The 22,797-nt window shown below is 40.7% G+C and overlaps 1 protein-coding gene across 8 annotated transcripts in view; it reads right to left on the reverse strand.

The window, feature by feature from the left end:
• Positions 1 to 9,780: 9,780 nt before the first annotated feature.
• CBLB (Cbl proto-oncogene B) overlaps positions 9,781 to 22,797 on the reverse strand; it is a 251,550-nt gene continuing 238,533 nt past the window's right edge. For all 8 annotated transcript variants that reach the window (XM_036350236.1, XM_036350235.1, XM_036350231.1 and 5 more), the window contains 2 exons: positions 20,920 to 21,039; positions 9,781 to 12,394 (listed from right to left, as the gene is read on the reverse strand). In XM_036350236.1, coding sequence (XP_036206129.1) covers positions 12,135 to 12,394; positions 20,920 to 21,039 — 380 coding nt within the window. In that variant the 3' untranslated portion in view covers positions 9,781 to 12,134. The remainder of the gene's footprint in view (positions 12,395 to 20,919; positions 21,040 to 22,797) is intronic.

Raw genomic sequence — 22,797 nt, forward strand, 5'->3', positions numbered from 1 at the left:
TTTGATTGGTGCATTTAGCCCATTTACATTTAAAGTAATTATTGATAAACTAGGGTCCCCGTGCACGATTTTGTGCACCTTGAAAGGAACTGTGGGCCGCGAGGCAACGGTGGGCACAGGGGCAGGTCTCAGCCCATCATCTATGCCCCTGCCCAGCCCCTCCCACCATGGCCCTGGCCCCCTGTTTGCTGGCAGCCCCATTCCCGCTGCTACTCCCACATGCTGACAACGCCGGCCCCACTTGCACCCAACGACAGCCTGGAATTGATTGGGGCCAGCGCTCTCAGCAGGTGCAAGCTGCAGCTGATGCCCTGATCACCCCACAGGAGCAGGGGGAGGTGGAGAAGCCCTCAGGGGCAATCAGGCCGGCAGCCACTGCTCACACCCACTGACTGTGCTGAGCAATCGGGATGGGCACTGGGCACCAGCAGTCAGTGCAAGTAGCGGTTCTAGTGCCGGCTGCGGGTGCAAGTGGGGCTGGTGCTGGCAGTGGGTGCGAGCTCTGGGCAGGACCACAGTTCATGGGAGTAAATAATTTTCAGTAACCACCAGAGGCTCTCCCCAATGACAGAGACTGGCCCCCTGCCTTGATCTGGCACCCCCGATAACCTGCTCCACCATCCTGCCATGGCCAACATCTGCCATGTTCTACGCACTGCCACCTGCTGCCAATGCCCACCATGTTCCGCATGCGCGCTCCCTGGTGGTCAGCACACATCATAGCAACTGGTTGTTTGGTTGTTCAGTTGTTCCACTGTTCAATCTATTTGCATATTAGCCTTTTATTTTATAGGATATTTAGTTATTGCCATTTTACTTATTTTTTCTTGTTATTTTCTGTTCCTTCTTGCTTTTTTCTGTTGTACATTGATAACTTTCTAGAGGTGTTTGTTTAGATTCCTTTCCTCTCTTTATCTTTTTGTGTATCTATTATAAGATTTTGGTTTGTGATTACTAAGAGATTCTTATAAACTAAGCTATGTTTATAGAAGACTATTTTAAATTTATAATAACTTAAGTTCAAACATTCTAAGAACAATACAATTTTTACTCATCTCCCCTTGTAATCATTTTTTTTTCTGTAATCATTTTTTATATCCTGTGTCTATCTCTTAATACTATATTTACACGTGCTCTTAATACTTTTTCATCTAGCCTTCATGCTAGCTTTATATTGTTTGACCTATTACTTATAATAAGTGTTTGCCTTTATTGTGTGATTTTTCCCCCCTATGTTTTCTTATTTTTAGTTTTGACCTTTTCTTTTCCACTTAAAGAATTCCCTTTAACAGCTCTTGCAATACCAATTTAATCTTGATGAACTCCTTCAGCTTTTGCTTGTCTGGGAAAATCTTCATATCTCCTTCAAATTCTGAATGATAACCTTGTGAGATGGAATAACCTTGAATGTGGGCTTTTCCCTTTTATCATTTTCAATATATGGTGCCATTCCTTTCTGGCTTGCAAAGTTCTGTTGAAAAATCAGCTGATAGTTTTATGGGGCATCCCATTGTATGTAACTAACTTCTTTCTTCTGCCAATTAAGATTATCTCTTTATCTTTTGCTATTTATGACTAGAGGCCTGGTTCATGAAACTCATGCATGGGTAGGGTCCCTAGGCCTGGCCGGCAATCAGGGCTGATCTGTGGGGTGCCTGGCAGGGCGACCAGGGGTGCCCCTACTGGCACACACTTTGGCTGGCCTGGGGCCTGTGGGCTGGGGGCAGCTCCTGCATTGACCATCTGCCCCCTGGTGGTCAGTGCATGTCATAGTGACCAGTCATTCCACCGGTCGTTCGCTGTTTGGTCGATTTGCATATTAGGCTTTTATTATATAGGATGTGTCTTGGTGTGGTCTTCTTTAAATTCATCTAGTTTGGGACTCTGTGCTTTCTAGACTTGTAGGTCTATTTCCTTTGCCAGGGTGGGCAAGTTTTCAGGATTTTTGTTGTTTGTTTGTTTTATAGCTCTTTCTCTCTTCTCCTTTTGAGATATCTATGATGCATATGCTGGCACTCTTGATGTCCCAAAGGTCTCATAAACATCCTCATTTTAAATTTATTTTTTGCTGTTCTGATTGCATGATTTCTACTAGCTTATCTTCTAGTTCAGCGATTCACTCTTCTGCATCATGTAATCTAATTTGATTCCCTCTAGTGTATTTTTAATTTCAGTTATTATATTCTACAGTTCTGATTATTTCTTTTTATATATTACCTGTCTCTTTGTTGAAGTTCTCACTGAGCCATCTGTTTTTCTCCCAAGTTTGTTGAGCATGTTTATAACTATAGTTTTAAACTCTGTATCTGGTGGATTGCTTATCTCCACTTCATTTAGTTATTTTTTTTAGAGTTTTGTCCTGTTCTTTAATTTGGAACATATTTCTCTGTCTTCTAATTTTTTCTATCTTTCTGTGTTTGTTTCTATGTATTTGGTAGATCCTCTACATCTCCCAGTCTTCAAAGAGTTGGCTTATGTTGAAAATGTCCTGCGGAGCCCAGTGGAAGAGTCCTCCCTGGTCACCAGAGCTAGGTGCTCCATGGGTGTCCCATATGGGTTGCACATGTCCTCTTATTGTATAGTTGGGCTGTGATTGCCACAGGCATGTCAGGGTGACCTCAAGTTGATTGTTTGTGAGGACTGGCCCTGACTGCAGTGGACCAGCTATTATGTGAGGGCTGGCCCAACAGTGCAGGAATCACTTTAGCAGGGCTCTGGTACCAGCTGGGTCATCAGTTGTGTGAGACTTGGGACCATTAGGTGGGAGATATGATGTAAGCAAAGTCTGCCTGCCATTTAAGCTGGGCTTATGGTCACTTGGTGGGCGCTACACAGCCGTTACTTGTGCCAGGCATGGGGCCACTTGTTAGGAGCTTCATTATGAACTGAGGCTAGTGTTGTGTGTGCTGGGTGTGGGAACTACAGTGTGAGCCAAGTCTGGTTGCTGCTTGTGCCAAGCCTGAGTGTGAGACTTCAGTTTTAGCTGAGGCTGGCTTCCACTTGTGTTGAATCCAACCAAGGTTATCAGGGAGGTCTCTGCAGCCAAGATATCCTTCTTTATTAATCACTATACCATCGATGTGGGACCTGCTCTAACCACATCTCCATTCTCCTACCCATCCTGACATGGCTTCTTTATATCCTTAGTTATAGGAATTCTAGTCTTCAGTGGTTCTCAGTGATGGTTGCTTTATAATTGCCATTTTGATGGTTCATGGGAGGTAGTGAGTTCAGGATTTACCTTCTTCTCTATTTTGGCTAGAGCCTGTATTTTAACCACTATTACATTGCTCTAGGAATCTGTTGAGTAGTAGTCTTTTGAATAGACATGCTGTTTATGAAGAATTAAGTCTTCTTCTCACTTCTCAAATTACTAAAAAAACAGGTTTGAGTTTTACCAAAATATTTGTATAACTCCTAGCTTGTTTTTTTGTTTTTTTTTTTAATATATTTTTATTGACTTCAGAGAAAAAGGGAGAGGGATAGAAACATCAATGATGAAAGAGAATCATTGATAGGCTGCCTCCTGCACACCCCCTACTGGGGATTGAGCCCATAACCCAGGCATGTACATTTGTCCAGAATCAAACCCGGGACCCTTCAGTCCATAGGCCAATGTTCTATTCACTGAGCCAAACTGGCTAGGGCTATCTCCTAGCTTTTACTTTGTGAATCCGATTTTTTTAATTAAATAACTAGAGGCCTGGTGCACAAAAATTTGTGCACTCGGGGGGGGGGTGGGGGGGCATCCCTCAGCCCGGCCTGCGCCCATTTGCAGTCCAGGACCCCTTGGGGCATGTCTACCTGTTGACTTAGGCCCACTCCCCAGGGGATCAGGCCTAAGCTTGCAGTCAGACATCCTTCTGGAAGCCAGGGAGCCCTCGGGGGATGTCCGACTAAAGGCTTAGACCCCTAAGGGATTGGGCCTAAACCATTAGTTGGACATTCTTAGTGCTGCCACGGAGGTGGGAGAGGCTCCTGCCAACACCTCTGCGCTGGCCAGCCATGAGCCAGCTTCTGGCTGAGTGGCACTCCCCATATGGAAGTGCACTGACCACCAGGGGGCAGCGCCTGCATTGAGTGTCTGCCCCCTGGTGGCCAGTGCGCATCATAGCAACCAGCCATTCTGCTGTTCAGTCAATGTGCATATTAGCCTTTCATTATTATTATATAGGATGTCCCTATTACCCCCTTTTTTCCCCCTCTACCCAGCTCTTGCCCCCCACTTCTCTCTGGCCATCACCATACTGTTGTCTGTGTCCATGGGTTGTGCATATATTTTCTTTGGCTAATCCCTTCTTTAAATTCACTTCTTTAAATTTTTATTTTCAGGTAAGTGCTTATAACTGCACTATTATATATTTTCTATTATATCATTTAGAATTAAGATATTTTTTAATTGAACCCTTATAAATTTTAGCACAATTTAATAAATTATGCTAGAAGCAATTAGATTTTTCATGTAATGCAGATACATTTCAATTAATATTTTATTAATTTTCAATTTTTTAATATTTTAATTTGAAATAATCTCATACATGTAAAAAAAACTATAAAATACTACAGCATATTATATGTACCCTTCACCCAATTTCTTAGGTGTTAATAATTTAAACATAACCATTATACAACTAACAGAATTTGGAATATATTTTTCTCATAATCTCTTTAATGTTACTTAATCCATTTACTTTGTTTTTGTTAATCTTCACCCAAGGATATTTTTCCATTGAATTTTAGAGAGAGTGAAGGGAAAGGGAGAGAGAGACACATTGATTGGTTGCCTCCTGCACATGCTCTGATAGGGACTGGGGATCAAGCCAGCAACTGAGGTACATGCCCTTGACTGGAATCGAACCTGGGACCCTTCAGTTCATGGGCTAATGCTCTATCCACTGAGCAAAACAGGCTGCAGCTTAATTCATTTACTTTTAATCTATATGTGTCTTTATATTTAAAGTGAGTTTTGCTTTTGATTCACCCTCATAATCTATCTTTTAATTGGTGCATTTATGCCACTGACTTTCAGAGTGCTTACTTAGAGAGTTACTGCCATATCAGGCGGTTTCTGGGGCTTCTGGCGCCAGCCTTTGGCCCCCGGGACCGGATCCAATCATGGGGGCGGCAGGCAGGCCGGTGGCTTCTAGGGCTTCCGGGGCCGGCCTGCGGCCCCCGGGACCGGATCTGATCACAGGGGTGGCAGGCAGGCGGCTTCTGGGGTCGCACATGGGGGCCCGGAAGGTGGCTTGCGCTGGCGGCTTGCATTGGCTGTCCTGCCCTGCCTGCAGTATGCAAATTAGCCGCCATCTTTGTTGGCGATTAATTTGCATATCTCGCTGAGTAGCCAATGGGAGGCATAGTGAAGGTACGGTCAATTACCATGTTTGTCTATTATTAGATAGGATTTTTGCTACCAATCCAAATAGTGACAACAAAATTAAGGCATCTACTATAATCACATTAGTGAGTGGGCTTATTGATCTTCTAGGCCATGGGTAAAGAAAGCAGGTTCACAAATGCTATTCCACACAGGTAACTCGAGATTGTTTCCACTTCTTGCTCTTTACCGTAAATGTGCAATTTTCATTTACTTGAAACACTTTATTGTGTACTATGTGCTGGGCTCACTATTAGGAGTATGGGACAAACATAAATTAGACTTGCTTTTTCTACTATAGAAGTTCAGTGTAGTTGGACCATCTATGGAATGAAGTCATTGCAAAATCACACATGAAGTGTTATGAGATTGGTGCTGTGAAACATAAAAGATGCCATCCTCATCTCAACATGTGGGGCAAGATAGGAAATGCTTCACAGAGCCAGTGATTGAGCTGGTTTTTTAAAAAAAAGAGTTGACCTGCCTGGAAAAGGGAAAGGGTCAGAAGTAGTAACATGTACAAAGACAAGAGCACATCTGGGCAGTTGCAAGCTCATAAGTGAAGAGGGGCTAGGCTGGGAAGTAAGTATAAAGAGGAATTCAGAGAAGGAATCCCTACAGTAGAAAGCCATTAAGTGTCTTAGGTCGAGAAGTAACATTGGATTTGAATTTCAGAAACTTCATTCTGTCTTTCATTAGAGCAATAGAGGTCAGTTAGAGACTATTTAATATTTTAGGGAGTCATAATTCAGATCCAAAAGATGGTATTGGTAGTCAGGATGAAAAAGAAGCAAAAACAGATAATTAAGAATATTCCCCAGGTTTGCCTTGAAAATCAAACAAAAGATACATAAAGAAGAGGCATAAAAATTAAATCTTTAGCCTGTTTCCTGATTATCATTAACATGGCACACTCTAATTCCTGCTTTTGCCTAAATAACAGTATTTTTATTATGTGTGATATTCCCAGTTGAAAAGCTTTACTTTTGGAGTTCTTTCATAACAACCACAAAAACCTAGCTCCTCTTTTAGGCTGACAAAATGCTATTCAGCCTTATCATTTGCCAAACTTTCCAAAAGGGATTATCACACCCTGCTTTCATCCCTGTCCTAGATGAGGCATGATGGTAATTGAAAGGATTAAATGTTTTAATACTAAGTTCCATATATATAGTAAAGGCTCGGTAAAAGTTCTTAAGCACTTATGGTAAGCTCAGAATTCCATTACAATGTGATAAATTATGTATGGTATTTATTATATTGGAACTAGAGGCCCAGTGCACGAATTCGTGCCCCAGTGGGGTCCCTCGGACTGGCCTGCAGGATTGGGCCAAAACCAGTTCTCTGATATCCTCTGAGGGGGTCCTGGATTGTGAGAGAGCACAGGCCAGGTCGAGGGACCCCACCTGTGAATGATCAGGGCTGGGAAGGGACATAGGAGGTTGGCCAGCTGGGGAGGGACTGAGGGAGGGCTCCAGGGCATGTCCGGCCCATCTCACTCAGTCCTGATTGGCCGTACCCCAGCAGCAAGCTAACCTACTGGTCGGAGCATTTGCCCCATGGTAGTCAGAGGACGTCATAGCAAGCGGTTGAGCAGCCTTAGCATATCATTAGCATATTATGCTTTGAATGGTTGAACGGCAGACTAGCTGACCAGACACTTAGCATATTAGGCTTTTATTACATAGGATTACTTGCTAATGTATAGCTCCCATTTAATTCTATGTGCTTTGAGGGTATAATTATTACTACTATGCATGGGATTTTGCATGTACCAATTACTTTCACAACATTCTGCTAAGGTTCTTGATTTAAAAAGTTATTCATATTGCTTCTTTATCCCCATTGTTTTCTCCTCACAATATACTGTCCAGGAACAAGTGATTAAAAAACACACAAGAATTTAGAGAACAGATGTTATTGTTGATTAGGAATTATCAATTATACTAGAGGCCTGGTGCACAAAAATTTGTGCACTCGGTGGGGGGGGGGGGGGGCGGGCCCTCAGCCCGGCCTGTGCCCTCTCGTAGTCTGGGACCCCTCAGGGGATGACCACTTGCTGGCTTAGGCCTGCTCCCCGGGTGATTGGGCCTAAGATGGCAATCAGACATCCCTCTGGCAGCCTGGCAGCCCTCGGGGGATATCCACTTGCCAGCGGGGAGCAGGCCTAAACTGCAGTCGGACATCCTTAGTGCTGCTGAGAAGGCAGGAGAGGCTCCCACCACCACCGCTGTACTGGCAGCCATCAGCCTGGCTGTGGCTGAGCAGAGCTCCCCCATGTGAGAGTGCCCTGACCACCAGAGGGCAGCTCCTGCATTGAGCGTCTGCCCCCTGGTGGTCAGTGTGTGTCATAGTGACCAGTCATTCCCAGTCTTTCTGCTGTTAGGGTCAGTTTGCATATTACCCTTTTACTAGAGGCTTGGTACACGGGTGGGGGCCGGCTGGTTTTCCCTGAAATGTGTCCCGGATCAGGGTGGGAGTCCTGCTTGGGTGCCTGGCCAGCCTGGATGAGATGATGGCTGTTTGCAGCTGGTTACACCCCCTTCCGGGTGGGGGTCCCCACAGGGGTGCTTGGACAGTCTGGGTGAGGGGCTGAGGGCCGTTTTCAGGCTGGCGGGTGACTGAAGCTCCCAACCTCTCCTTTTTTTCTTTTTTTTTTTTATTCTGGGGATTTATTTACCTTCTATGGCTGTCACTGGAGCTGAGAGCCGGCTCCAGCTTTGAGGCTGGCTGGCTGAAAGCAGGTATCTGGGTTTGTTTGGCTTCTATAATTGAAACACTGTTGCAGCTCCAGCTCTGAGGCTCGGCTGGCTGAAAGCAGGTTTCTGGGGTTTGTTTAGCTTCTATAATTGCAACATTGTTTCTTAGAGTGCAGCTCAGAGGCCGGCAGCGGCAGGCGGGGAACGTTGGCTTCCTCCATCACTGGAGCAACGAAGCCTCATATTCGCTTCAGCTGCCTGGCTGCCGGCCGCCATCTTGGTTGGCAGTTAATTTGCATATCGCCCTGATTAGCCAATGGGAAGCATGTTGGAGGTACGGTTAATTACCCTATTTGTCTTTTATTAGATTATTTGGTATGTCATCCTTCAGTCTTTACCAGATATGTATTTCTTACTTGGGAGCTTAATATAACTTTGACTTTCAGTTCTGAGACATGGAACTGAATATCTTAAATATCTTAAAATAATGATATGGAATGGGTACTTTGCATTACTTTGTCCAATCAGCTCTTAAATGTCTTTTGCTTAACATGAAGAAGACAAATTACAACATAGAAATGCTCTGAAAGAAATGTGTGTGTTCATTTGAAAAGAACATACCGATTCTGCATTTAGTTAACATTAATTTTATAAAATACCTTGAAAGAACAGATAAAGTACTTGAGTTTACACAATAACCAGAATTGAAAAAGGATGAATAAAATATAAATTAATTGAACACATAATTATTTTGCCACATTAGACAAATTTTTTAAAAAGGCATTTAAAAAATAAAATAGTAATTGGGAAGAAAACCCTTCATTCTATTGCTTTTTCTGGAAACTTTTCCTAGAAGCACTAAAATTCCAGGTTAACAGGTAGTACCTGTATTGTTGAAAACATGCCATAATTTGCATCCAAATCTGTCAGCTTAAGAGAAATAATTAGAATTTTAAACAGAATTATAATTCAGTGCAAATTAAAGCTTTCAGTTGAAAATTGGGGAGGAATCATAATGTCCAAACTGTAGGAAATACTTCTGAAACTACAAAGGAAATTCACATTATGAAGAAATCGTTGTGTTCTTGTGTGTGAAATGTTTAAAAATTGGCCCTTTGAAGTTGCAACTGGGAGTCTATATTAAGACTATTTGCAATGTGGCCAAGGTCATCTTTGTGGAAAGAAGCACTGCTCTGATTCAATTTCAGAAAATCTGGCCAGGATATGACAGACATTACAGGGAAATAAATTTTTGGAAATTAATATACTTGACTACCATTGAGGATAAATACTTTTACCCCTAGAACATGTTGGGGGATGGGGGAGAGCAGGTTAATGCTGTCCATGATTTCTTTTAAATATTAGGGATATTATAGCATACCAGCTTAAAATTAATCATACTACCAAGTCTTGGAGAAATGTGAGGAATGCCTAACTTTTTGGATCACAGTAAAACCAAGTTGAGATTGTTATTAACCATTAATGGTCAATCACTTTATAATTAAAAATATTTGGGTTTAATTCTTTCCTCAAAAATTTTTCTTGGAGTTTGATAAGTCATAAGTAATAGGTAGCAATGGGCTTTTCATGACAGTTTTTGATAGAAAGTTTTGTCTTTTCATTCCATTCTGTACAAGTTTTTGATTCACTCTTTTTAATGACAAACCAATGGTTGCTATTGAGTACAAGCTGTAGAGATTTTGGTGGAAGTTAGTAAAATAGGTTTTTAAAAAAATTTTCGTCTAATTTGCTATATTTCCATAAGTCTCTTCTTTTTTTTTTTTTTTTCTAATTCTCACTTGAAATGTTCACATTATTCAGAAATTATTTGAGAATGTACTGTTTTCTAACATTTGTATTTTGTATCATTCCCTAATCTATGAAGACTGTCATAACAATGTTATCACAATAAAGTGGCAACTTTTAGATTTCAGACTATACCTATGATCAGCAAGTCATAAAGCCCCAAATACAGTGCTAGTCCCATGTGACATTCAAAACTGATGATATAACTGAAAAACCATGATGACATAACATGGAGTTCATAAAGCAATGGAGAATTAGCCAATATAATTTTTAAAAATGTAAGAAAACTGCAGTCATATACCAAACTCACAGGAAGAATATCTAAGGCAAATTAAAAATCCCCTTCCAGGGACATCAATCGGCTCAGAATCACCTGAAGAAATTAAAACACAAGCACAAACTATCCAAGGCGTGTGACTCAAGGACCTCACATCAGGACAGTGAAACTGTCAGGTGAGGGCAGGTGTCACTTTGCAAGGAGCGCATCAGTTCCCCTCCAGGTCACTACACGTCTTAAACAGCATTACTTTCCATGGGACCTGCTAGATGTTTGGTTGTGTCCTTTCACGTCCTGAAGAGCGGCTCACCATCTGATGCACCTTTTTACATCGCATTGTGTGTCAAGTTACGGAGTGGGAGAAGCATGCACAATCCTGCAATTAGTCTGTAATTAGAACACCTTCTGTGGTTCAGATACTTTACACAGACTTGGTTTTGTCTCATTTCTCCACTAACTTGTCATTAGGAAAGAAAAAAAAAGCAGATTGCCTAAAAATTCTGAAGCTTTGATGGAAACCTTCTAGGCTTTGTCCATTAGTGAGACTTTTACCATCAAAAGCGCAGATAAAGAATCAAACTGAAATCAGCTTGCAACAGTTTGTGCTTTAAAAACAGTGCTGATCGCATCACAGATGCACAATAAATATTTGTAGCGTTATTAAAAGTATCAACACGGTTTCTGAAGAACCAACCTCCATATTGAAAAAAAAAAAAAAAGGCAAAACTATACATTTCTTTCACCTGACTGGATGGAGCATTGTGAAGCAATGAATGAATTTACAAATTGAATACAAATTGTAATTTGATTGCAAAGAGAAAATTACTAAGAATTTTGCAAAAAAAAACCCCAAAATACAAAATAAAACAAAAAATTTGCCACAGTAGCATTAGCACTTAACAGTGCATCAAAGATTTAATGTTTCCACTGCAAAATGAACTGAATCCTAAACCTGTTAGGTACCAGAGTGTAATCACTCAAATAAGAAATGACCTTGACTCTACTTGGGAGAGGTATGACCATAATTTTACCTGAAAGTCATGAGCGTATTTTGGGGAGACAGCATGCCTCGCAGTGATTCAGGCATACATATCAGGAGACATCATTATACAAGTTCTATACACATTGTCATGTGTGAGAGTATTTCCCCCACCTCTGCAGGTAGTTGCTTTCAAATAGTTCAGGTTTTTACAGTCGTGACACCCTTGGGATGACAAAGATGAGAATAAAGAAGATTAAGATCCCAAAACTTAGACTAAAAAGGGAAGCTCCTCTATGTTATATGAAAACACTTTATAAAAGGCAGTTCACTGGCAAAAAAAAAAAAAAAAAAAAAAAATGCTTTATACATTCAGATTTTCCCCATCTCACAACAATGGTTTCCAAAAGAAGACTCAGTAGTGAAGGCCACACACTTTTTTTTTTTTTTGCATTAGTTTGATATGTTGAAAATCAGAACCTTTAAAGCATCTTGCAAATGGGAGAGATGCAGTTGGTGGGGATGAGGTCTGAGGGGAGGAACCAAAGTGAATATGTGACTTAGTTGTTTGGTGTGGACAGCAAGGGAGTTGGTGGGAAATGTTACAGCAGACCTGACCGCTCAACAAGGGGTCTGTCAAGAACACAGTACAAGTATAAAAAAAACAAAACTAAAAACAAACTGCAACTTCGACAACTTGTAAACAAGGAAAAGCATTTCACAGATTCAAAGTTCAAGGGAAGTAAACGTCTTTAAATTATTTTTTTTGTCAGTTCAACCCTGATTTAAAAGTATGGCTAGCAAAAATAAAGAAGCCGCAGCTGTGGCCATCCTGAGCAAGCAGCTGTCTTCGGAGAAGCAGCTCTTCTAGGCCTTTCAAGAAGCCACGTGAAGAGGAGACACCTTCTTTCTCCAATTCCACTGCACGTCTCTCCTTTCCATGCTCCTGGAATATGCACCAATTGCTTGACATGAGGATGGTGACAGTCCTGGCTGCTATAGGTTCAGACGTGGGGAGACTGGAGGGGGGAAGGCAAATTCCCGGAGGATGCTACGGGCCACTTCAACATTATTCTGCGCTATCTCTAAGGCTCTCTTCACCTCTTCAAATGCATAACCCTCTCCCATTAGTTTTGCAATTTTTGCATCGACATTTTCCAATGCTGCCTCGGGCCCGTGGGGTTTTCTGTGGTGGATTTCTGGTGCAGTCCTTCGGGGTCGTGGTTTAGGAGGTCTGGCTGGTGCTTGTGAACCATCTGTGTAGATTTTAAAGAGAAGCATCATTTAGATAATGAGATAAAAGGAAAGACATAAACATTAGTATGATCTCATTTTATATGAAAATCTGTTTTTCATTTTCTCTACAACTAAACTTTTTTTTTTTTCTTTTTATACACTACTAGAGGCTCAGTGCATGGATTCGTGCACTGATGGCATCCTTTGGCCTGGCCTACACCCTTGTGCAATCTGGGACGCCTTGGGGCATGACAGAGAACTGGTTTTGGCCCGATCCCCACAGGCCAGGCCGAGGGACCCCACTAGTGCATGAATCCATGCACCGGGCCTCTAGTATCCATGTAAGATCTTTGGTTAATCTCTTCCCGCCCTCCCCCCGCCCCCTTCCCTCTGAGATTCATCACTCTATTCTACATTTCCATGCCTTTGGTTTCCACTCCTGCATTGAGCGTCTGCCCTATGGTGGTCAGTGTGTGTCACAGCTACCAGCTGGTCGGTTAGTTGCTTAGGCTTATATCTACACTAATAAAAGAGAAAAATGGTAATTGGTGTACGACGCTACCCTTTTCATTGGCTAATCAGGGCTATATGCAAATTAACTGCCAACTAAGATGGCAGTTAACTGCCAACAAGATGGCGGTTAATTTGCATATGTAGGCACAATGCAGGGAGGCAAAAGGGAAAGCAGGAAGAAGCCCCCTGCCACTGATAGTGATCGGAAACCCAGGGGGGAGCTAAGAGCTGGGGGGCAGGGCAAAGGCGGCCCTGAGGCCGCCTTTGCCCTGCCCCCCAGCCATGATCGGAGAATCAGGTGCCTTTTCCGCCCTGGCCAGTGATAGCAGGAAGTAGGGGTGGAGCCAGCGATGGGAGCTGGGCACGGTCGAAGCTGGCAGTCCCAGGAGCTAGGGGTCCCTTGCCTGGGCCTAAAGCGGAGCCCACGATCGCGGGCCGCTGCCACTGCAGGTCCCCGCTGCCCGGGCCGGACGCCTAGGCCAGAGGCGTTAGGCCTGGGCAGGGGCAGAGCCTGCAACCACGGGGAGCTGGGGGTCCCCTGCCCAGGCCTGACACCTCTGCCGGAGGCCTCAGGCCTGGTCAAGGGGCCAATCCGGTGATTGGTGATTGGAGAGTGATGAGGGTCAACTCCTCTGGCCGAGGCATCAGGCCTGGGTGGGGGGCGGAGCCGGGGATTGGAGGGATATTATGGTCCCCTTACTCAGGCCTGAAGCCTGGGTCAGAGGCGTCAGGCTTGGGCGGGGGGTGGAGCAAGCGATCAGAGGGAGATGGGGGTCCCCTGCCCAGGCATGATTCCTGGGCCAGAGGCCTCAGGCCTGGGCGGGGGTCAGAGCCAGTGATTGGGGGGAGATGGGGGTCCCCTGTCAAGCCTGACACCTCTGGCGGAGGCATCAGGCCTGGGCAAGGGGCCGATGAGGTGATCGGAGGGTGATGGGGGTCTACGCCTCTGGCCGAGGCATCAGGCCTGGGCAAGGGGCAGAGCCAGCAATCGGAGGGGTCTGGGGGTCCCCTGCCCAGGCCTGATGCCTGGGCCAGAGGCATCAGGCCTGGGCTGGGGGCAAAACCAGTGAGGGGGGGAAATGAGGGTCCCCTGCCCAGGCCTGACGCCTCTGTCAGAGGCATCAGGCCTGGGCAAGGGGCTGATCCTGTGATTGGAGGGTGATGGGGGTCAACGCCTGAGGGCTCCCAGTATGTGAGAGGGGGCAGGCTGGGCTGAGGGACACTCCCCCCCCCTCCCCACACACCCAGTGCACAAATTTCGTGCACTGGGCCCCTAGTCCTATATAATAAAAGCCTAATATGCTAAGTGTCTGGTCATCTGTTCAACCAATCAAAGAGTAATATGCTAAGGATATGCTAAAGCCACTCAACCGCTCGCTATGACATGCACTGACCACTAGGGGGCAAACAGCTGACCGGTTGACCAGTTGCTATGATGTGCACTGATCACCAGTGGTAGGTGAGCTTTGACCGGTAGGTTAGCTTTGCTGCTGGGGTCCGGTTGATCGGGACTGAGTATGATGGGCTGGGCACGCCCTGGAGCCCTCCAGTGGTCCCTCCCTGGCTGGCCAACCTTCTGCATCCCTTCCCTGCCCTGATCACGCACCCGTGCGGTCCCTCGGCCTGGTGTGTGCCCTCTTGCAACCCGAGACCCCTTGGGGGATGTTGGAGAGCTGGTTTCGGCCTGATCCCGCAGGCCAGGCCGAGGGCCCCCACTGGTGCATGAATTCGTGTACTGGGCCTCTTAGTATCTATATAACATACATAAAAGCATCCAAGATGAAAATATTTGGTTCCATACCAAACTGGATAATAGTCTTGTTTTTAATTTTTTTCTTTCTTATAAGATAATGCTTTGTTTGAAAAAATATTACAGTGGTAGGTAAAGCTTATTAAATTCTGCTCATATAAAAGAACACATTAGTTTTTGGTTCTTGCTAAGTCTGTATTGTTTCTTGCTGTAACTAAATACCTCAAATATTTATGGTTTGCTAAATTGCATTGTTTACTGTGTTTTGAGGTTCCATTTATTTTTCTATTAAGTATTTCCATTATGTTATGCAGACATGAACAATAAATTATACTTTGCTTCTAATCATTTCCAAAAAAACTATTAGAAATTCTAACAAGCCTTCCTTTAATCAATTACCACAGAATTTATACATTGAAATCTCTGTTCTGATTTAACTGAGAAAAGTACCTAGACATAAATCAAGTCTAAATTCCTTGTATTCTGCTGATAATTTTCTAAGATTTTTTCTACAGTTGTTATTGTGTTTCTGTCCAAAATACTAAGAAGGGCACACGAATGTCAAACACCTGTGGAAAGAACAGCTAGGTATATGTACTGCTAAAGTAGTGCAGGAAGGCAGCCAGAGTCACATCAAATAGGGTAACTGGCAGTGAAGTCTTATGATTTAGAGCTTTTAGATTTAATAAACGTATGTATCTTTGATCGTGGTAGATGGCACCTATTAAAAATCCCTAGGAAACCTATCCACTCTGTGAGGCTGCTCTAAAGAATACTGGCCAAATGCAATGAAATTCCGATGACTAATTTTATTTGAGAAAACTATTCTTTGCTTGTAAAAATAAGCAGTAAGAAAATTTAGCAAACCTAAGTTAGCAAGGAAAAAACACTTGCACATACTACAATTAAATCAAATCTCTAGTTAGAGTAGTGAAGGTCTCTCATTCTGGAATTGGTATTTCATTTTTGCACACAAACTATATTGGAAATATCAACTAGAGAAAATGATTTAAACCCGTTCTGGAATGAGTCCTGACAGATTTTGAAGACATTTTAATAAAAACCTTATTGAAGCAAATATTTTTTCAATACATGGATTTCCCTTTTAAATCCAAAACTCATAGATCCCAGCCCTCATTGGCCTAATTCAAAATCTATTTCCCCCAGACTGTGCTGATAACTCTTCAGAATCTTACAAGTTCCCAGAGGTTGAACTGTGTCATGTATTAGAGCCTACAAATGGAAAAATGGAATCTTTGTTGCAAATTTTTACCACCTGTTGTTATTACCAAAGATATACTAGATATACTACATATTTATGAATTTCTACTTGTCATTGAATATTTTATTCAATTTTGAATATCATAGTTATTTTGTTTGGCTGTTTTGGTTAGATGCATCTCAGTATGGCCTCTAAGATACTGAGTAACTCTGATTTAAGCAATTTACTTTTACAATTCTCATTCTTCAAATCTACGCCTGTGTCTCCATTTTTAGAGTTATTACTTGTCCCTTCCTAGTCAGGTATAATGTGAATTAATTAATGTAATGTTCGGTGTATGTGCTGAGGAGATGATTAAAAAAAAGGACAATGAGTTCACATTTACAGTGATCACTGCTACACTGAAAACAGCAATTACTGTTATTAAGAGGAATGTCAGAGGTGTGGAAGAGGATAAAAACATGCCATTTTTTGTGAGTGCACACTTCTGTAGAAAGCTTTTAAGCAAGATCTTAAGCAAAATATCCTACAACCTGAATAGGGAAAGCTGTTTTTTAAAAAAGAGGCAGACCATTTCCATGCTGATTAGAACAAATTACTTAAATGAATCTCTCTTTTGACACATTTCTTCCCAAAGCTCATAAACAGCCTCCACTGTACCCACTTGTTCTTTTTCACAATGTCTAATGGTAGGAGACAGCAGGTCCTTATTCGCTTTAGAGTGTGTGGGTAGGAGAAGGAAGCAATGACACAGAAGATAAAGCTATCTCACAGTTCCCTGAGTTATGATAGTGTAGTTTGGAGTACATGGCCTAATGAAATTCCATGGGAATTTCTGTACCTGAATAAAGATCATCCTTAAAAACAGTTATTGAAAGGGCATGTGTTTACTCTAGAGCTGTTGTCCATGCTCAGAGTACTTTTAACTCCTATGAGCAATAGCAACATCAAAATAAGTGCAAGAATATGTGGATATAAATAGTACATTTTCCTGGAGCACCAGTTTTACTCAAGGATGTGAGATTGTTAATAGTTTTTAATACCGAAATGAATACAGGTGTACCAATAAGTAAAATGCAAAATTTACATATATTTTTTTAGATTAAACTGACTGAAGCCATTTCCTGCATGTGATTGTCCACTTTTAGTTAGAGCCTTACTGCCTGTGTTGTTCAGAGTTAACTATTTGGTGTGGAGAAAGATTTTAGAAGCAATAATTTAAGGGTAAATCTTGATTTAATTTTCATTTTCTGAATCTATTAAAGAGCAGAGAGTCATAAAGTCATGGATAGCATGGGAATTAACCTGATGACAACACGATTAGAAGAATCCCTTGAATGAGTACTGTACATCATGCATTTTAAGCGAGGGCACTATCAACCCCTACAGGGCAAAATTGATCCTTGAGGGACAATCATAGATCCTTCGGGCTGTGGCCCTCTGAAGAGCCACAGTACATAAAAATATGCAGTATATCTAGTATATCTGTGGTAATAAACTTTCATTTTTGCAGAGTGGGCCAGGATTGAGGAGTAAAAAGGCCTTTAAGTGGACTATGATAAAAAAGGAAAGGGCCTAGCCAGTTTGGCGCAGTGGATAGAGTGTCGGCCTGCAGACTGAAGGGTCCCAGGTTCAATTCCAGTCAAGGGCACATGCCCAGATTGCAGGCTCGATCCCCAGTAGGAGGTGTGCAAGAGGCAGCCGATCCATGATTCTCTCTCATCATTGATGTTTCTATCTCTCTCTCCCTTCCTCTCTGAAATCAATTAAAAAAAAATAGGTGAGGGACAGGTATTCCAACTGTGTAAACTATAACAGTTTTATTATCCTTGTTGAAACACAAAACAAAATCTTCAATAATTTATCTTAAAACATCACTAATGACAATACACAATTGCAACCCTTTGTGAAGTGAAGCCATGATTTCTAATTGAAATTTTAATGGAGATAACTATAGAATATTTGGTCTTAATATAAAATTCATTCAACACTCAATTATTTTTCCTTCAAACAACCAAAGGAAATGTAGTATTGGAATTAACTGCTTTATAATGAGACCTTTATTTTGTCTGTATATTTGGCAATAAGATCTTTTAGCAGTTACAAATAGATTCAATACAAGTTATGTGCTGAAATTATTGCATTATTTTCAAGTGTTGCCTTGAACTGCTAAGAATATGAAAAATCTCCAGAGCTAATGCTGCATTTCCTCAGCATGACTGTGTTGTTCTACTACAAGATAGATTCCCTGGATTTTTCAAGAACGGTATTCAAACTGTAGCGAATTTTATCTTATAACAAAAAAAGCAAAACTGTAAAATTTGTGAAAACTCAAATATAGGTAGTAATAGGCATGAACCCCACATGAATAATATATCCATGTGAAGAAATAAGCAGGTTATTAGCAAAAAATAGGTGCCTCATATACAGGTATATATAAATTTAACAAGCTGGTTAAATCCAGTTACTTCTGATTAACTATCATTAAATATCGTTACATCTAAAATACATCCTCCCCCCACAATTTTTATAACTGTCTTAAACATTTGGAAGGCTCTTTGTATATGCAGACATATATATATATGAGCCCCTGGCTGCCGGCACTGGTTTTCCTCTGGCACCAGGGACCCAGGCCTTCGCTCTGGCCGGAGCTGCCTTCAAGCCTTTGCTGTCCCAGCTGGAGCCGCCTTCAGTCTTTGCTCCACTGCTTTGCGCCTACGTATGCAAATTAACCGCCATCTTTGTTGGCGGTTAATTTGCATATCTCACTGATTAGCCAATGGGAGGCATAGTGAAGGTACAGTGGGGCCTTGACTTACGAGTTTAATTCGTTCCAAGACCAAGCTCATTAAGGAGCTCGTTAACTCAAATTACTCTGTCAACTCAATGCAAAAAATCGGCCGAGAGACAGCTGGTATCTCAAAAAACTTGTTAGTCGGGACACTCATAAGTCAAGGCCCCACTGTACGGTCAAATACCATGTTTGTCTATTATTAGATAGGATACACACACACACACACACATAGATACATACATACACACACATACACATCCTTTTTTAATGAAACTATATTTTCGAATTCTTTAGAAAGTGTCTTTACATAGAAATTTTACACATAAATAAGTCACTACTAGTCATTTAGATCACCATAAAGACCAGAGAAATTGAATTTATAAGGTGTAGCAATTACATCAGAATCCTCAACGGTCATCTTAAAAAGGCCTTAATAAAAGCTTATTACATATTAGAATCCTAAAGGCACATAGCATCCAGCCTCAAGTTTTTTTTTTTTTTTAAATATATTTTATTGATTTTTTACAGAGAGGAAGGGAGAGTGATAGAGAGTTAGAAACATTGATGGGAGAGAAACATCAATCAGCTGCCTCCTGCACATCTCCCACTGGGGATGTGCCCGCAACCAAGGTACATACATGCCCCTGACCGGAATCGAACCTGGGACCCTTCAGTCCGCAGGCCGATGCTCTATCCACTAAGCCAAACCAGTTAGGGCCAGTCTCAAGTTTTTGACATAAAGACCTAGGACAGAGGCAAGCCCAGTCCCTCTGCTGGTGTGAAATTAACAAGTGGACATCTTGGTAGCTCTGTGAACTACACGAGATCAAGTATCTTATTGGAAAAAGTATCTTATTTTCTAAGGTTTGACCTTGTTTGTAAAGAGTTCAGGGAGTAGGTTGAAATATTTAATGTCACAGCTAGTGGAAGCTCTCAGAGTAATAACCAGGCCTATTTTATCACGCAGGTAAAAGCTGGTTCAGGCTTCTGGTAAATGCCTATTTGGGGACATTTCAAAAAGGTTTGTGACTCAAGGTGTATCCTTAAAATTTCTAGGGTAATCAGAATTCCTACCATTTGAAATCATACAGGTGAATGATGTTCCTCTGGGCTCTACAACACCCACATATTATGGAACAAACTGTAAAGAAGCTGTGAAAATAGAGCATTTGGCCACAACTCTCCCCATAACTTGAGTATATGTTTCTTCTAATTCAGAGTTGGTGGTATTCTAAATCAGTCATGGTACTCTCCTCAAACTTATACTTTTTATATCATTTCCTTATGGGACTTGATTCCTTCATTTACATAGAAGCTGTCTGGTATTGTCTACCCTTCTTCTTGACTTTTCACACTTTTTCACTGATCTGAAAATCTACCCTTTCGATTGGAATTACAGTGCTTCATTGGCTACCCCGTGGATATATCTAAAATCTTGGAAAGACTAGAAGTAAACTGGTAAGAGCATGAACCAAAATTTGAAAAGGCTAATAAAATTTCCTATGTTCTCCTGAGTTTTATTCAGGTATTAAGACTTATAGGAGAATTTCAGCATCTCCCATGCATGTTATCAAGTATGTAAGAACTGGCTTGATAATTCTCAAATCAGCCATTACTAATTTTGATTCAGAAGTTACAGAATATATGGCTATCACTAATAACAAACCTTCTGTGAACTGAGGGTTGAGCTTAAGAACAAAAATCTAGTAAGAAAAATGATGTTTACAATTATGAGATAAAAATATTGTCCACATTGCTAAAAAAAAAAAAAAAAAGTATGGGTTATGACTATGGCTTGTATTTTCTAAAATAGTATATCCTTCCACTTAATGGCTGGTAGTGGAGCACTGACTGGTAGCCATAAATAAGCTGTAAAAATTAAGAGTTTGGTGCTAGTATTAATTTTAAAGAGATTTCTTCCTTTAATGGAGAAATGAGAGAATGTTGCATTATAATGTATATAGAAATTTTCCCTTTTCTGATATCAGGTAAGGCAGAACAAAAATTAGAGGATGAATAGATACACATCAGAGAACACATTTTACTGACTAATCAAAGATAACAGAACAGCGATTTTTCTTTTCCATGAAGTAATTTTGTAGGCAATCCTCTCATTATACAAGCTTTATAAGTAACTTGCAAAGGTAATAAAAATACTTTCTTAGGCTGGCAGTGCTCGCTGAACTGTATAATGAATAAAAAGGTAAAGTACTCCAAAGAGCACTGAATAAACGGAAGGTATTATTACTATTATTAGCCAACTCACCTGAAGAGGACGGAAGCTGATCGTAATCCTGGGATGTTCTGTTGGATTTGACATTTTCACCTGGCAATCTCCTAGCAGGAGGCAAAGGAACTTGACCACTTGCTGGGTCAAAAAAGGGATCTTAAAAATTAGAGATAATTTTCAAAATTAGAATGTGTCTGCTGGTTGATTGAAGAAAAAATTCTAGAGATCCTAGTTTTTGAAAATAAATTACAAAACTAATTTCATGACTGGTAATATCAATTTTTAATCTGCTAGCATATTTTCTTTCTACTTGTCAATGAAATGTTTTCCCATTTATTCCTAGATTATAAAGATTACCAATTTTATATTTTCAGATATTAATTGTAAAATTATTGATGCAGCTGTTTCTAATTTTTATTTTCTGTTCCAATCTTTCATGTACAATGAATAAATTACAGAAACTGTTGTAATAGAGCAAAATTCAAAATCCTTTTTTTTTTTAACTATCTGAAATCAGTTAATCACTCTTAGTAGGCAATTTGTAAAATGGACATTACATTTGTGATTTGTGAGGATTAAATGAATTTATGAATGTGAAATCCCCTGTACACATATGGTGCTTTTAAAAATAACATTACAGTAGGCATCCTATGTTAAAAATCATTGTTGTTAATTGGCTCACTGAATAGTGAATTTAATTGTTAAAAGTTGTGATTTTTTTTTTTTTCTACTTTGGCAGTCAGAGAAGGGGCATCTGAAATAGTGAAAAATATATATTCTAAACAAATTAAAATTTACTATTTCTAGTGATATTTATTAACTGGAACTAAAGGCAGAAAGAGATTTTGTCAATGCTACTATAACAAAGGTTAGGCGCATAAACTTAACTGGTTTACAATTAGTAGTTCCTGGGTTTAAAGCCATAGAACTGATTGTTTTGGGTCACTGATAATTTATTTAGCCACCACTTCCATCACTGGCTCCTCTGTTTTCCTCTCTCAATCTTACTCACTTTTACATCTGCCAGATCTCCAAAGATGCTACCACAGTTCTTGGAGGTCAGGGACCTTATCTTATTCATCCTGTTTGAATTTTCTCTCCTAACAAAAACACAGTACCAAGAACAGTACCTAGCAAATAGCCTGGACTTCAAAAATATTTACTTTTAACTACAAAAGGTAAACGCAGACAGATTGATTTTTCAGAATTTCAAAATCAAACCCATGAATTTCACTGACAAATCCATGAAATTTGAATTGCTGACAAGGCTAAAATTATAAATAGTAAAGACCTAATTATATTTCATTGTTTTAACTTCCATTTGAGTTTTTCATTAAGAATATGTAAGAGTTTGGTTACTTAAGAAGGTAATTCATGCTGATTTATACCAATTTTTGACTAGATAAGTAAGGCAAGACTTTAAGTCATTGATTATTTTTTCCCTATTTGAGTACAATAATTATCCCCAGCTTTACTGGAGACTTTTTGGCCTAAGCAAGGCTACTTAAGTTGCTTTCATTAATTTCAAGATTAAAACGAGTCTTAGATTTTGAGCTTTCAATATTTGAAGAGTCAGTGGTTCAGCCTCAATTTTGCTGAAAAGTTTTAGGAAGATAAATCAAATTCTATGCAACAAATGTTAAATGTTAATCTTGATAAGAAAAAGTAACCAAAGGGACCAAATATAGTAATTTCTGAACAAACTTAGAAATTTCTCAAGGATTTATTCAATAAAATTTACTTTAAGTTGTGCAATCTAAAACATCACTGATGTAATAGGTTAGAGGAAAGATTATCATTTGCAATACTTATACTCTTTTTATTTCCTTAGGGGTAATTTATGGGTTTGTCAGATATGCTGTTTTCAATCATGTTTATTTAAAGCTAAACATTAGATTCTGAATACATAGTGTC

This window comes from Myotis myotis, unplaced genomic scaffold (genome assembly GCF_014108235.1).
Source record: "Myotis myotis isolate mMyoMyo1 unplaced genomic scaffold, mMyoMyo1.p scaffold_m19_p_2, whole genome shotgun sequence".
In the NCBI taxonomy this organism is placed as follows: Eukaryota; Metazoa; Chordata; class Mammalia; order Chiroptera; family Vespertilionidae; genus Myotis; species Myotis myotis.